This window comes from Macadamia integrifolia, chromosome 5 (genome assembly GCF_013358625.1).
Source record: "Macadamia integrifolia cultivar HAES 741 chromosome 5, SCU_Mint_v3, whole genome shotgun sequence".
Classification (NCBI taxonomy): Eukaryota; Viridiplantae; Streptophyta; class Magnoliopsida; order Proteales; family Proteaceae; genus Macadamia; species Macadamia integrifolia.
Window position 1 is genome coordinate 8,721,078 of NC_056561.1, and position 15,524 is coordinate 8,736,601.

Sequence of the window (15,524 nt, forward strand, 5' to 3'; positions counted from 1 at the left end):
CGTAACAACCTCAACAACTTACTATAACTAACATGAAACATAACAATTCTACACAGGATTCTAAAACCAGAAATAGGAAACAGAATCCGACCCTGCCGATTCCGATCCCGATCCGAGATGGGAGTTAGCATTAAGTATGTTATGTTACAGATTTGATGAGTCCTAAATTTTGTGGCCTAAATTGGAGTCCTCAATATGGTTCTGAAAAACGGGATAAGAACAGTCAGTATCGGTCAGATCAGAAAGATATTGACTATGGGCGTCAATAGGTAGGTCTGGCTTGGTTTTGGTTAGGTTGAGTCGTTTTTTGTGTGGGAATGCTGAAATCAAAACTGCATCAATAAGGAAATTCTGGATTCAGTTTGTAACCGGTTTGGTTTCGATTTTTAATGAATTTTGGACTATTTTTGGTTTTTTATCGGTTTGGTTTTGGTTTCGGTCTGGGTTTTGAATCGATTTTGGTTCGGTTTTGGGTTCATCCAGTTTTCGATGTGGTTCGATTTGATTTTGGAGTTGCAATACTCCCAACTGAATTTGAACTACTAAGGCTTTGGTTCGGTTTGGTCTTACCTATTTACCAATTCAGTTTAGGGTTTGACGCCCCTAGTATTGACCATGACGATTCTTGATCCTGACTTTCTCGATCTCGTTCTACATGTATGGTCCAAATGTAAAATAAAAAGTGTTTTTTTTTTTTTTTTTTTTTTAAACAGGGGTAGATTTTGTACAATAGGTCTGATCCAGACCGTTCCACAATGGTATTGAAATGATTTGGGCATTGACCGTTCCAATGTTTTAGAACCTTAGACCTCAAGTGGTAAAATAAAACTATAAAAATCTAGAGATTAGTAGATGGTGCATGGATGTATATGACTATCTGAAAAATACAAAGATAAATAAGCATAAATGCATGGAAACATTTGATTGAATTGGGTTTGGAATTGACACATGGTTATTCCATTAAGCTTATAATTAATCCAACATATAATTGGACAAAACCAGTTATCCAAGTGGGTCAAAATAGTTTAAGTGTTCCCACAAGCTTAACATAATGATAGTGTGAAAAAGAAATTTCCCTTAACACAAACTGTTTTCACCTCTTACCTTGTATATGTTGCGGGCTCCATATTATTACTTAATTTGTATCAACTCTACTTCCAATCGAACATCGCAATTGAAGACTTTTACATTTGAAAAATATATTTAATTTCACTTGTTTTTTGTACTCATTTTACTTCACCCTAGCCAAACCCTATGAAGTTTTGTTTCACCGCAATTATTCTCTCACTTAATTCTGTTCAAATTTATATATTATTTATGTGTAATAAAAAAATACCAAAACGAAAAAAAAAAATTATAAAATAAAATTTATAAATTTTTCCTAAAAAATAGTTTATAATTAAACAAACACGACCTTTGTTGAAAATAAAGGATGAAGAACAAGCAAACCAGCTCTAAAATCTCAGAATTGTCCAAATAAATCAAATATATATTACCTTACCTCAAGCATGATATAAAAGCATAGATTTTTCTTTTCAGCATGCTCTTCTTCGATTATTTTTTTTTTTTTTTTTTTTTTTTTTTTTTATTTGGAGCTTCTAGCTTTGAAGATCAGGTTCTACACTAAGGCCCGTTTGATAACGTTTCAAGGAACAAAAAGCGTTTGATAAAATTATTTCGTTTCACTTGTTTTCAGAAATATAAATTGAAATTTCTACCTATTTATGGTTCAAGAAAAGACCCAGGCAAAACAAGTAGAACTTGTTTCTTTTACTTGTTTCTCCGTTTTTGGAAATAACTCGTGGTCATTCTTTCGCTGGTTACTATCGACTTCAAGAAACATAAGGGTGTTAATTGGTTCGGTTTCGGTTTAAACGGTGTGGATCGATTCGGTTCACATTTATCTGACTAAAACCATAACTGCACCATTTACTAAACGGTTTCACTTTTTGAAACCGAGACCATTTAGTAAACTGTTTCGATTTCCACGATTTCTAAATGATGTCGATTTCACGGTTTTAAACGGTTTGATTTTGGTTTATTCCATACGGTTTGTAAAACGGTTCACAATCGGTTTGTTATAACTTGCAATCATCTCTAAATTGAAGATTATAAGTTTATCCAAAAATAATTGGCAACCACAAATATGAGATTCTATATTGACGATGGTATGTCTTAATTTGATAATCTAGTGTTATTTCTTTGCATAGCCGTTCCCAAACATATAGAACTAATATTATACAACATCCAAATTCAGCCTTCTACAGCATAAAATATTAAAATGACATGTGGTTCAGCCAAAACACCTCATATGTGATAACATAATAACATATATGGATTATAACTTCATGATCTAAAGCCTAAACTTGAACTGAATTGCAATAAATCATACCAAAGCAGGATGGGCATTTAATTTAATTGTTAATTGTTATAAGGATTACTGTCCTTACTTTATTTAATTGTTATACAAATTAATCGGATCGGTTTAAATAGTTTGGTTTAAACGGTTTCAATTCGGTTTGAAACCAACAGGTTTCGCGGTTAAAACCAACCCGACCCATTTAGCTAATCGGCCTGAAACTTGAAACCATAACCGCACCATTTACTAAAAGGTTTTGCGATTTCGATGTAAACAGATCGATTCGGTTTTGATAAATGGTTTCGGCTACAAATTCACATCCTTACAGAAACATGACTTATCAAACACCTTCTATTCCGTTTCTGTTTCTAGAAATTGAAATTTATCTTTCTACTGTTTCTTGAAACAGAAACAGCAAAAATGTTATCAAACAGGCCCTAAGATCCACTAAGCTTCTTGTTTCAATTCTATCAATTGTGTATGTCCAATAAGACCTTATTCATTTTTGGAGAATTTTTAAACCTAGGGGATAAGAAGATATTAATCTTTGTCTCCACATCAATGGCGATATATAGAATGGTGTAATCTCTATGGAACCCACATGGTTAAATTAGGAGAGAGAAAACAATAAGAAAATACCATGAGAAAACATAATAGCTATTAGTTGGTACACTGTGCTTTCGTACTTTCCTTTGGATAATGCTGACCCCACCACATTGACAGAATTAGGGGTGTCAACTAGTCGGGCCAGGCCGGTCTCGGTCAGGCCTAATCGGGTTTGACCCCTTGGAATTCTTGCACCATGAACTCCCGTTTAAGTAAACGGGTCTAGGTTTGGGGGACATGCTAAGGTTTATAATCGGGCCGGTCGGTATCGGGCTTTAATCAGGCTTCCTTAAACGGGCCTTAACCTGGCTTTAACTGGGCTATGGACCTATTTAAGTCTAAACGTGCTCTAAACAGGCTTTAAAATGCTTACCCTAAAATTCTATTCTTAAGTGGGTTGAAGGCCTAGAAATAGGTGACTCAAATATTTAATAAAGAAAATAAGTGATATGAGATTATGGTTGTTCTTTTTTTTTTTTTTTTTTTTTTTTTTTTAAATAAGAGATTATGACCATTACAACTTACAAAATAAAGCTTAATTAAATTAAGTCATACTACAGAGCAAAAGATAAGAAAGCTTAATTAGTTTCTTACTAGTAGTGGAAAAATATAAATTTTATGTAGTAAAGGGGGTCGGGCTACAACGAGTCAGGTCAAGTCGGGCGTCCGTCGGACTAGCTATCTGCACTGTGAACGCCAGTTTAATAAACATTTCAGGCCCAAGCCCAACACATTTATTAATCAGGCAGGTCCAAGTTGAGCCATAAACGTGTCAGGCTCAGTTAGGCCTACCAGTGCGGGCTTAGAATTGACACCCCTAGATAGAATATTGTACACCTCACCATTTAATCCAACATCTATCACCATCTCTGTGATTAAGAACACAACCCTACTCTTTCTACCAAAAAATAAAAATAATAAATAATAAAAAAAATACTAATACTAATATTAATAATACAGCCCAATCTTTAGGGTGGTGGAAAGAATGCAACTCATTCTTGGACTGCTTCTGTGAGGCCCAAAATTATGCTCTACTACTGAAAACAAAAACAAATATGGCCTCTTACTAATGCTGCCCATACGGCCCTACTTCCTCTGTGCTAGCAAAGTTGAAATCCCTCTTCTGTTTTTTCGATAAACAAAGTTGAATTCTGTTGGGCATCCTATGTTTAGAGGAGAGCATGGAATGGAAAAACATAAATAATGAATCCCACTTATTACTGGGAGGAAAATTAGACATTTTCATTATGTTATGTTTGGTTGTAACGAGAATTAAATGATGGAATTTATAGTATCATAATTCCTAATCATATTAAAAGATCTTGCTAATAAACTATGAACCATTTTAATATTAGAGAGAGAAACGATATACCGTTAACCGTCGATGATTTGTTGTTTCCAGTGAAGCTTGGCGCAACCATTGATGCCGTTCTTGTTTGAATGATGGAGCAACTTCTTCTTCAATGGAGTTTTTCTCCTTAGTATTTTCTCAATGCATTTCTCTAATGAGTGAAATTAGGACGTAACCATACAAGGGGACTTAGTCTTATTTAATAACACAATGTCTATCTTCCATTAAAGTTGGCCAATCAATTAGAGAGCAATTTTCTCTATTTGCAACCAAACAAATATGGTAGGTATCCTTAATAGAATCCAAAACAATTTGTAATCAAATCAAATATTGGGTTTCCATAATGGAACCCAATCAATGGTCAATTGAGACAAATAAGAAAATAAATAAATCCTACATTAAAGGAAAGGGAAGTAAAATTTTCATACTTAAAATATATATATATATATATATGCAATCATTATCCTTGTGACTTTAATATTAAGTTCAAATAATTCCATATTTGGTTATTCACTTTACTTTGCATCCAAAACCCTTTGCTATAATATGTAAAATAAAAATTACATGTAAAATAAAATTTATATGTAAAATATATGATTACTATATATGGTTAAGAAAATTAAGTAGTTTATACGATTACTCATGATTATAAACATTTATTTTTAAAGTATGAAAATTTCACTTCCCTTCCTTTTAAATTCTCATTGCAACCAAACGGAACCTTAAACACCACAAATGTTAGGTTGGTTTCACAGGGAGACCGAAGGAAAAAAGTATTGTCGAGCACATAAAGTAGATTTTTCAATTTTGTGAATAATACAATTAGTCATTACAAAAAAAGAGGTTGCCTAATAATTTTTCCTTCTCAATTAATATTCCGGATAGATGGAATTGATACGGGAGTTGTGACATGAGAAGCCCATAGAAAACACGATTTATTTGAAGAATTCGGTAACCTACTAATTGTAGGAAAAAAATGATGTATATAGTGTATAAGGCTCTCACTATTGCGGGGTCTAGCGAGGGTCATAATGATTACAGCTTTATTCCCACTTCGTGGATAGGCTATTTTTTAATTTAAACTCATTGACATAAGGTCGCAATAGAACAACCCTATTGTTGCGCCAAGATCCACAATAAATTAACTAAACACCTCAATATTTCATACAAATAAAAATAAATAAAAAATAAATAAAAATAAAAAAGAGAGGGACATAAGTGCCATCCCTGATCACATGGCCCGTGTGCCCAGACACAAAGGGTGGTAAAATTATGCCCTCACCCTTGTAAAACCTCAACAACCCACCCTATCTTCATGCCCATGTGTGCCACTTCATTGGGTCTTTGCATTAGCACACAATCAAGAATGATTCTTTTTCCCTAAAAATAAATAAAAATTGGAACAATGTTTTCTATATAAGAGTAGCCTCTATGCCACAGACATAGGGAGCACACAATGACTACCGTGCCCTTCATGGAGGCGCATGCCCTTATTTCTAGGCTTAGGAACCGCTCTCAAACAGAAAACAATAGCCCATTAAAATTTTTCATTACTTAAATCCCACCCCTATCAATAGCCTTCCATACAAGCGAGCCTTATATTCATTTAGGAAGAAATAATGCTATCCACTTGCATATGTTTATGCTTAAACACAACATGTGTGAAAAGATTATGCTACCCTCATACTGAAGATGCTTCCATTTACCCTCCCATTGGCCCACACGCTTATGTATACCTGCACTGCTGCACTTGCAAGGTAGTGTTATATTGCCCCTTTCGTTTATTATCTATAAAAGGAAATTTATAAATAGGAACAGTAACTCCTACCATCGGGTTGAAATCGTCTGTAATTCCGATCTCGTACAATTCCGTGCAATACCATCTTCAGACAGTGACACGTGTATTGATACCAATACAATGGCCCAGATCTGGTACAACTAATAAAACATTAAATCAGTGAAAAAACATTTAAATAAGATCTGGGCTATTGTATTGGTATCAATACACGTGTCACCGCCTGAAGGTGGTATTACACAGAATTGTACGAGATCGAAATTACAGACGATTTTTTTCCCCTACCATCCCTACCAATAGCCTTCATTATGTTATCTCATTCTGAAGATGTTTCTATGCACTTTCCCATTAGTCTCTAGACTTATGTACATCTGCACCAGTAGGAAGTTCATAAACAGGAACAGTAACTCCTACGCTTATTTAAAAATAAAAAATAAAAAATAAAAACTCCTACAATTTCTTTCCCTTCGGGAACTTTCAAGAATGTCCTAAAAGATGGAACAGACTTTTTCCCAATAAAAGAATGCAGAGACGGAATAAAGACACCCTGTGTGATGAGTTGGCAACTCTACTGCCAAAATTCTCTCTCTCTCTCTCTCTCTCTCTCTTATCACCATATCTTTGTAAGGCCCAGCAACCTAAAATTCTCAAATTCCAAAATTACAGAGAGGCAGAAACAGAAGAAGAAGAAAGGAAAGGGAAGAAGGGAAGAAGGGAAGAAGAGAAAAAGAATGGCGCAGGCACGCACTGTTGGGGTGGGGATAGACAACTCTTCAACCAGCAAAGCAGCCCTTCGATGGGCCATTGATAATCTAGTGGAGGGTGGAGATCGCATCATCTTGATTCGTGTTCAATCTCCCAAGTCTGATAATGTCCAGAAAAAGCTTTGGGAACAAACTGGATCACGTCTCTACCCTTTAACCTTTCTCTCTCCTCTTTAACTTTTTTCTTCCTCCTCCTCTCCTTTTAAGCTCAAACCCTTATATGTTTTCTTCATTTTTGTGGGTTTTCAGCTTTGATTCCTCTTGAAGAACTTAGAGAGAGGACCGTCTTGAAGCAATACGGACTTACCCTAGATTCAGAGATTCTTGATCTTCTCGATACAGAATCGAGGACAAAAGGGGTATTTCCCGTTTTCCATCTCTCTCTAGACTGTAATTTTCAAATATATAGAGAGAATTCTGATTTGGGTTTGTGTGGGAATTAACAGATCACAGTGGTGAGTAAGGTGTATTGGGGTGATCCAAGGGAGAAGCTGTGTGATGCTGTGGAAGATCTCATGCTTGATTCCCTTGTGGTTGGTAGCAGGGGCTTAGGAGTCCTTAAAAGGTTGGTTTCTTTCTTTACATTTCATCTTCTATCCTGTTTCTTTTTCTTTCCTTTTTCTTTTTTTAAACATTTTTTGTTCTTTAATTCGAGGCAAGTTGCTAACATGAGCTTGGAATGTGAAGTACTTAAACGAAACCTTAGGTTGTAGTCAACATTTTATTATAAGTGTTTCTTTTGACACAATTTTTTTTTAATTATTACATAACCCTTATATAAGCCATAAAAATTAAGTATTAAGTAATCCTAAGTAAGTAAATATGCATCTCGAATAGGCCCCAGCAGTTTTGGATCCAGTTAGTTCCTTATTGGTCTTTCAATGACTTGTTGGGAAACTGGTCCAAAACTATTCCATCCCATTAATTTAATAGTCATCCCAAAATCAGCTCCCAGAATCGTCCCATTTAATGACAGAATAGGTAGGTTCTGGGTTTTAATGGATCAATTCTAGGACGGTTCTAGGTCTCAGTCTCAAGGTACCCTTAGGGGAGATAATCTTTATATCTCAACAATCTACTATTTGAGCCACATGGAAGGATGAGGTGGTGGTCGACTATTTGAGCCATATCATTAGATAGACAAGTCTTTCGATTAGTAACATATTCATAATCTAATTCAATAAAATATTCTCCCATGCTTTGTACCAATTCTTGTAGTTTTCAATTCTCTATGTATGCCTACGCATTATCTCGTAATTCCTAGAATTTCAAAACTTAATTTTCCATTTTGTGGTGTCTTTTTGGGTTGAAATTTGACATGTAGGCAGGAAGAGTATGATCTAGGTACTCATCCACAAAATTTAGAATTCATTCTATCTACCATATAGCTGATATTTGAGCAGTTGAGATGAGGCTTATTCATATCAATGGATCATTGAGGAAACTCCTGGTAATGTAACCCACAGGCTATGCACTTCCTAGGGTTAATGATCATTTTGATACTCCACCATGTATAATCTTTTTACTATATAGCCTATCAATTATCCTGCGTGTTTTTTTCGCAGATTCTTTATTTATTTAATTTTTTTTTGTCCTTTTATTTTTCAATTATACGACTAAAAAGGGTCAAAAAAATATGAACCGTTTGAAATGGGTTTGACGTTTATTTTTCAGTGATAAGATTTGAACATTAAAAATTTTAGTTTTTTATTCAAAAAAATAATTTAATATCATGCAAACTTAGAATTAGTACATCAAATATTAATATCTAATTAGTGTGCATAAAATATTAGTCAGACATGAATTGATCCAACAATATATACCCTTTATTGGTTCAATATTTTTTAAATCTAATCGTTTAAAACCCGAATTGTCCCTTTTTTTTTCTCCTATTTTTTCAAAATTTTATCATCCTGTTCGAGTTATGAACCATTTCAAACACAGCGTAATGAATTTTTTTTTTTTTACCATTTCCCATCTTAACTAACTCTGATCACGCCTCCTCGTTGAATATATTTTCCTTTCTTTTCTTGACTACTTCCTTTTTCAAGTGAATTAAATCCCTTATTTTTTTTTTCCCCCAAACCATTGAAGCAGGAATTAAATCTTACTATGGTGGTGATAATGCAGGGTTTTGCTTGGAAGTGTGAGCAATCATGTGGTGGTGAATGCCACATGTCCAGTCACAGTTGTTAAGGGGACACCAGTATCCAAGCCATAATCCCCCTCCCCCTTTGAGAGTTTGGAAGTCTGTACGTTCATTATAAGAACTTACCATGCGTTTCTATTTGGTTGTGGGGTTTTTGGATGGTTTTTTTAACCCTTGTGACATGAATCTTTAATTAACTTACAATGACGTATGGAAATAACAGATATGTTTGCCTTTTGTAATTATATAAGGAAATTATGCAGTACCATCCCTAAATTTGAAAATAACTTGACGTAACCTCTAAAAATGAAAATAATGTCTACCGCACCCTTAATTTTAACACCGTTAATTGAAAGTGAGAAATGTCCCTTTTACCCTTATACTTAAACTCTAAAAAAAACTTATTTTCTTCCAAACCATTATATGCTCTCTCTAAGCCACGACCTTAGTTGGGAGAGTAAACTGTTAGCAGCAAAAAGCCGGGTTGCATGAAAGTTCCTGCAACTCAAATAGCAGCAAAATTTTTTCTCGAGAGTGACGATTAGAGCTCTGTAGAACGAACAATCGATGTAAACCAAACCTTCGCCTTTGATTCACAATTCCCTTCCCCTTAACATCAGCACAACCATTAAGCTCAGCAGAACCCATCAATCCAAACCCACCTGATTCCCTCTTAGGCAATGAGTTTCTAACAGCAAAGCTATGAGATCTTCTATCGGCTTCGGTGATGGAACTACAAGAGGATTCTCCCTCTATCTCCTTAGGTTCATCACAACGGCCATTATCTCCCAATAATCTAACACCCAATTGGCATCTTTGTTCATTCTTCCTGGTGGAATCGAATGGGAAGTGGGTCTTCACAGACATCTGAACAGAAGTGGTCTTCTAAGTTGGGAAATCAAAAAGCAGCATCTACAAGAAGTCTAGCAAGTGCCAACCGAAGAAACCCAAGAATTTGGAAGCAAAGAAGCTAAGGACCGATCCACATAGCAGGAGAAGCGATAACCAAAGATCCAGAAAAGCTCCGAAGAGCTCACGAAACGTCCATGAATGAATCATCTGGGAAGGCATTCGTATAACCAATAGTAGTATCCCTTTCTACAGATTTGGCCAAAAAGAGGGGAACGAATCAACTTCCGTCAACGGGCAACGGGAACCGCAGGCGGTTCTTCTTGAAAGCAGTTGATGCCGCTAAGTGATCTCGAGGCCACCGGTAACTTTCATTTTGACCACCATAAACTTTCATTCCTGAGAAAAGAGAAAATTACTGGTGAATCCAGAATTGAAGCGGTTGTCAATTTAGGGATTGTCATATTCTAATCTCTGCTTTTCTAATTGGGGACGAAGGGCATTATAGTAACTTAACATATCCATAAGGGTAGATTGACCATTTAGCAAAAAAAATGCCTGATGGCATCATCACTTAACGCCTTAAACCTAATGGAATGGGTTTTTTAGATATAATTTTGAAAAAGTGAGGGGTCTACTAGACATTATTTTCATTTTTTAGGGGTTACGCTAAGTTATTTTCAAATTTAGGGGTGGTACTGAATAATTCCTCTATTATATAGGTATAAGATTTTATTATTTTTCATTTTAGGCGTCACTATGCCTAAACGTTATTCTATGTGATAGTAGACCTCGCATGCATCTCAATGGTTAAATTTTAGTAAAGTAAGCAAAGAAAGTTGTTCAAACTTTGATTCAAAGTTGTTCAAACTTTATATTTCATTGAAAACAAAGGAACGACTCTCGAATAACAAAAACGAGTCAATACGGCTCTGAGCTGTAACGTTCTAAAAAATGGGTTCTTATGTTTTTTTATTTTTTTGAAACAGAAATGAGGTAAAACCTGTATGGGAAGCCCCGTTCAATTTCTTGTTTTTTTGAAATGAACCGGGCACTTATGAGACTTTGGAATCCTTTTTTTGGAGCATGAAAAACTTGCTTTTCATTTTCAGAATTGATTCTGAGCAAAAGGCGCCGAAACATATGTAACACTTAAGTTACGAAGGGTAAATGGGGAAATTACCTTCAAAACATAACAAAAGGTATGTTTCAAGGATATTGTAAACCTTAACCCCACTTTGCACTTGGAGAACATCTAGAGGAGAGAAGAGGAGAGAAGCAGAGCTGAAACGAAGAGCAGAGTTGTCACCATCTTCGATCTGCCATCCGTCTGCGAGGTGGGATGCGCTCTCTCTCTCTCTCTCTCTCTCTCTCTCTCTCTCTCTCTCTCTCTCTCCCCACTGATTTTGCTTATTTTGCAGGTTTTCTGTTGTTCCAGCGAGTTCGAGCCTTCAAGGTTCCTCTATGCACGAAACTGTATTGCAAGATCTCTCTCGCTCTTTCTCTTTCTCTTTCTCTCACTCTCGTTCCCTTTCTTTCTTGATCTCTTCTCCCTCTGCCCCCCTGAATTTGTTCTTGTCACTTCTGTCTCTCATAGATTTGGATGAAGTGTGATTCCTTTAGTCCAAATGTGCTCAGATAATCAAGAAGTGGATACCATTTCTTAACCAGATCTAACTCATCGGACAGTTGACGGCACTTGCCCTCTGTAGATTTTTCGGGCTTCATCTGCAATCAACATAAACAATGAAGGCCTTCCATGCAATCCGTTCATGTTCAGGATGGGATTTAGTAGCTTGTAATGTTACCAGATAATGCCTTTCCTCGGCCATCTATATCAATGGAATCTATTTCCTTCATTCCATTTGAAGCATCACGGTAATTTCTATTCACTTGGGTGTTCTTGCGGTTTCCAGTATCAAATCTGTTGCCCATAACTTTCAAACCTTGCCTGGATTTCAATGATTGATTATCCCACTCCCTCTTTGGCTGTCTGCGGTCGCCTACAAGAATACAAGTAAAGATTAATTGTCATCAAAACCCTCAACACACACCTCTAAGGATCTCTACTCTCTAAAATACCTTGCTTTGTGTTTGTTTCATCGTCTGACTGAAAGCTTTGTGATTCAACACTGAACTCTTCAATTTCTGTCACTTCAGTAGGGTTTGAACTTTGTTTCTTCTTATTCATACTTTTATGTTATTATGATAGATCATATTTTTGTTGAAACATTTCATATTTCATATGGCAAGGAAACACGGCCAAATATTTCATATTTGAAGTGAACACCATGTTGTTGATATAGAGTTATTCTTATTTGTCTCATTCGACTTAAGCTATTTGGGTAATGATGGTTTTCATAACCCAAAAATTTATTAAAAAACCATTGACTATCCTTAGATTTTATTTAAAAATCACAACTTTGACACCCATGGTGAAGATGGCACTTTATGTAAATATTGGTTTCTAACAGAAACGATTCTGTTAAGTACGAACCATACATGTTTCTGTTTCTTTCAGGTTACAAAATCATTTTTTTTTTACGATTACCATACAACATTTAAGATGCAGAATCACTCTAAAAAAATAGAAATGCAAAAAAGTGTGCTAGACCCAAAATCATGTTAAAAAAACAAAATCGTTACAGTACAAAGCCTCCATTACTCGAAATTAACAACGCCAATTATGGACTCACAAAAGATGAGCATTAACAATAGAGAAAATGATAACTGAAAACCGGGAAAAAAAATCTCATTGAGAGGACTATTAGCAAACACCGTTAATCTTCTTCTCCAAAACAAGCTTCTTCCAGGCCGTAGTAATCTCCAACTGAGTCTCTAAAGCGGTCTTCTTCAATACAACACTTCCATTACGACATGCTTTCTTCTCTTTATTCTCCATTGTCAATTTAGCCGAAATCTTGGAGGGTAGAGTGTCAAGCTCATGCAATACCTTCTCAATATCCAGCACAAGTCGCTCAGCAAGGGTGCGGGAGAAATCTTCTCGGATCACAACACGAAGGACAGTTACATGTTGTGCATCCGCTGGCATTGTGTAGGCCGGCACAATCCATCCAAACCTTCTCAACAAGTCCGATACCTCAAACTCATTATGCTTCCTATTGTCCTTAAGAGAGAATGCCACAAGTGGAACCCCATTGTCCTTTGAGACAATGTTGAACCTCCCTGTCTTCTCCAATCCTTCTCTTAGCACTATCATATTTTCCCGGCAATTCTCCATGACATTTTGGTAACCCTAAACATTAAAAAAGAAAAATATAATAAGACAAAAATCATGATAACAATGATCGCAACCAGACTGGCCCATTATATAGTTTAACCAGAATTACCGGTCTGGTTTGCAAAACTATGATGGTTGCATTAGTATTATACCCATTACTCACCTCATAGCCCAAGCGAATTAGTTGATAATACTGAGCAATAACTTGGCTAGAACCTGCAATGTTTACAAAGCCACAAAGGGTTAAATTAATGACCGGTTCATGTGGCTTGTGCGGTTCGAATTCGATTTTTTATGATAGACTATGGTCTAATTACCTTTAGAGAAGTTAAGGGTGAAGGTGGGTTGATCAGTTCCAAGGTAGTTAATGTGGAAGATGAGTTCTTCAGGCAAGTCTTCCTTGCTCCTCCAGATGGCCCAACCAATACCGGCGTAGACAAGACCGTATTTGTGGCCGCTAACGTTGATGCTCTTAACCAGTGGCAACCGGAAGTCCCATTCGAGCTCTGGGTAAATGAATGGTGCAATGAATCCACCGCTAGCTGCATCAACATGAATTGAAGTATCCCATCTGCAACAAGGCAAGATAATACTATCAGTTTTTGACTTAAGTACCTGGTGGTTAGAGTTACGGCCAAGCCAGCCGGTTTAATTCTGAAAAACTGGGTGAACCGGCGATGACAATCTCTGCCTGATTCAGAATTGGGCTGGGCTCAGTTTGGGCTTCTTGCAACATGAGACAAATCTTTGGTCCAAAAATGAGACCAATGTACCATAAGTGTTTCTGTTACTAGGAGAATCAAACCACATACCCTGTTAGCTTGTTCTTTTCTACCAAGAGATCATTCAATCGCTTGACATCTTCGAACTCCCCGTTAAGGGTCGAACCCAAAATAGCAGCGACACAAATGGTGTTCTCGTCAACCATTTCGACAGCTTTCTTGGGGTCCATCACATAGTAGCCTTCCCTAAGCTTCACCTCCTTCAGCTCAACCTCAAAGTACCTTGCGAATTTCTCCCAGCAGACCTAAACCATAAGCCAAACCATTCATTGTGAGTGCAAAGACAACGATCTTAGGTAGCTTGGACAGACCCAGTTTCTGGCCCTCTAATGAGGCCCAAGGCCCACATTGTCCATTACATATATGTTTACAAATTGATTCTAATCCAATGGTCTGAAAGATGTGAAGAAGTAGATACCTGAACATTGGCTCCGGTGACTATATTAGGTTTATCGTAGGGTTTGCCCTCAGCCTTCCTCTTGTTCTGCCACTTCCTCTTGAAAGCAAGCCCGGCAAGCATTATCGCCTCCGACGAACCCACGGTTCCAACACCGACGGCAGTCTCGGAGTCCCCAAGTGGAGCATTGAATAGATGTGCTATCATATTGACACATCGATTCTAATAAAATTTAAAAAAGGAAAATGTACTAATTAAATACTGAACCAAGAATTAAAGATTACATTGAATAGATGTGCTATCAAAACTTCATTGTTGCCTGGGTTGCAGCTAACCCCTGGCACCAGCCAAGGGAATAAAATCTCAAGGGTGGGAGTGAAAAAATTCACCCTAGGTGGGTATTTTCAAACCTGCCCCTGGATTCCATTGCTTTGACTGTTACCATAGTGTTGCAGCTGCTCGGCTGAAGCCCAGGAAATAGCAAAAAAATTTCCACTTTCTATCATTTCCATCCAAAAGTTTATAAGACTTGCATCAAATTTACAAGAGCCAAAATGTTCCCCACACAGTCAGTGTGAGGAGAAACTAAGTAAAATAACGTGATCAAGATGTGAGAGGGCAAGAGAAAATATATATATTTTTTCATTACACAAATACGACATTCTATTAGTATTTCTTCAGAGAAAGTTTTCCTCCACCCTCTCACCATTATGGCAATCTATAAAGGGTAAGGGTTTCGTGTTGGAGTACCAATTTTACGATAGAAGGATTTGGAAGAAAGGTTTGCTTCAAGCCCTCCTCCCCTTTGGAAATTTGAAAACTTAAAAGTTTAAACAATAAGCCACTTCTTTCGTGAGGGTTTAGACTCGATGAGAGGTCTTCCTTCGTGAAGTATCAAACCAAGGAACAGTGACAGTTAAAAAAATATAATATCTACAGTTATATTTTATAGTCATGTGCCTCTTGACCCTTGACTCAGCTGAGATTTTTTTTTTTTTTAAATAAAGAAAAGAACACTATCCTGCCAGCATCTAGACACAGAGACAATTAATGAAAGGACCACCGCACCCTCCCTCTTCTATTAGATACCTAAATGTACATTCCTATTGGCTCCACGGGGCCACGCTGCAGGGCTACGCTTTCTCTCCCTTTTTTTTTCCTTTTTCAATTCACGTAGCCGACTGGACCGTTAAGCCACCGTTAGTGACCGTTAATTTTTCCACCAGAAAAA

General features: G+C 36.6%; 2 protein-coding genes across 2 annotated transcripts; one reads left to right on the forward strand and one right to left on the reverse strand.

Moving 5' to 3' along the window:
- The first annotated feature begins 6,674 nt into the window (after positions 1–6,674).
- Positions 6,675–9,269, forward strand: LOC122079074 (universal stress protein PHOS32). The gene is made up of 4 exons (XM_042645317.1): positions 6,675–7,017; positions 7,125–7,234; positions 7,322–7,440; positions 9,006–9,269. The coding sequence occupies exons 1-4, from the start codon at positions 6,843–6,845 to the stop codon at positions 9,094–9,096; spliced, it is 495 nt and encodes a 164-aa protein (XP_042501251.1). The 5' UTR covers positions 6,675–6,842; the 3' UTR covers positions 9,097–9,269.
- A 3,208-nt stretch (positions 9,270–12,477) lies between these two features.
- LOC122078978 (glutamate decarboxylase-like) lies at positions 12,478–14,532 on the reverse strand. Its single transcript, XM_042645186.1, has 5 exons — positions 14,315–14,532; positions 13,927–14,141; positions 13,432–13,685; positions 13,278–13,330; positions 12,478–13,129 (listed from the first exon to the last, which is right to left on the reverse strand). Exons 1-5 carry the CDS (start codon positions 14,498–14,500, stop codon positions 12,641–12,643), a joined length of 1,197 nt encoding a protein of 398 aa, XP_042501120.1. The 5' UTR covers positions 14,501–14,532; the 3' UTR covers positions 12,478–12,640.
- Positions 14,533–15,524: the final 992 nt, after the last annotated feature.

Excerpts from the sequence above, each read along its gene's own strand:
- LOC122079074 (XM_042645317.1), top strand. The coding sequence starts at position 6,843 with ATGGCGCAGGCACGCACTGTTGGGGTGGGGATAGACAACTCTTCAACC. Across the intron at positions 7,018-7,124 it reads TTGGGAACAAACTGGATCAC|CTTTGATTCCTCTTGAAGAA; the intron begins GTCTCTACCCTT and ends GTGGGTTTTCAG. Across the intron at positions 7,235-7,321 it reads CAGAATCGAGGACAAAAGGG|ATCACAGTGGTGAGTAAGGT; the intron begins GTATTTCCCGTT and ends GGGAATTAACAG.
- LOC122078978 (XM_042645186.1), bottom strand. The coding sequence starts at position 14,500 with ATGATAGCACATCTATTCAATGCTCCACTTGGGGACTCCGAGACTGCC. Across the intron at positions 13,331-13,431 it reads CACCCTTAACTTCTCTAAAG|GTTCTAGCCAAGTTATTGCT; the intron begins GTAATTAGACCA and ends TAAACATTGCAG. Across the intron at positions 13,130-13,277 it reads TAATTCGCTTGGGCTATGAG|GGTTACCAAAATGTCATGGA; the intron begins GTGAGTAATGGG and ends TTTAATGTTTAG.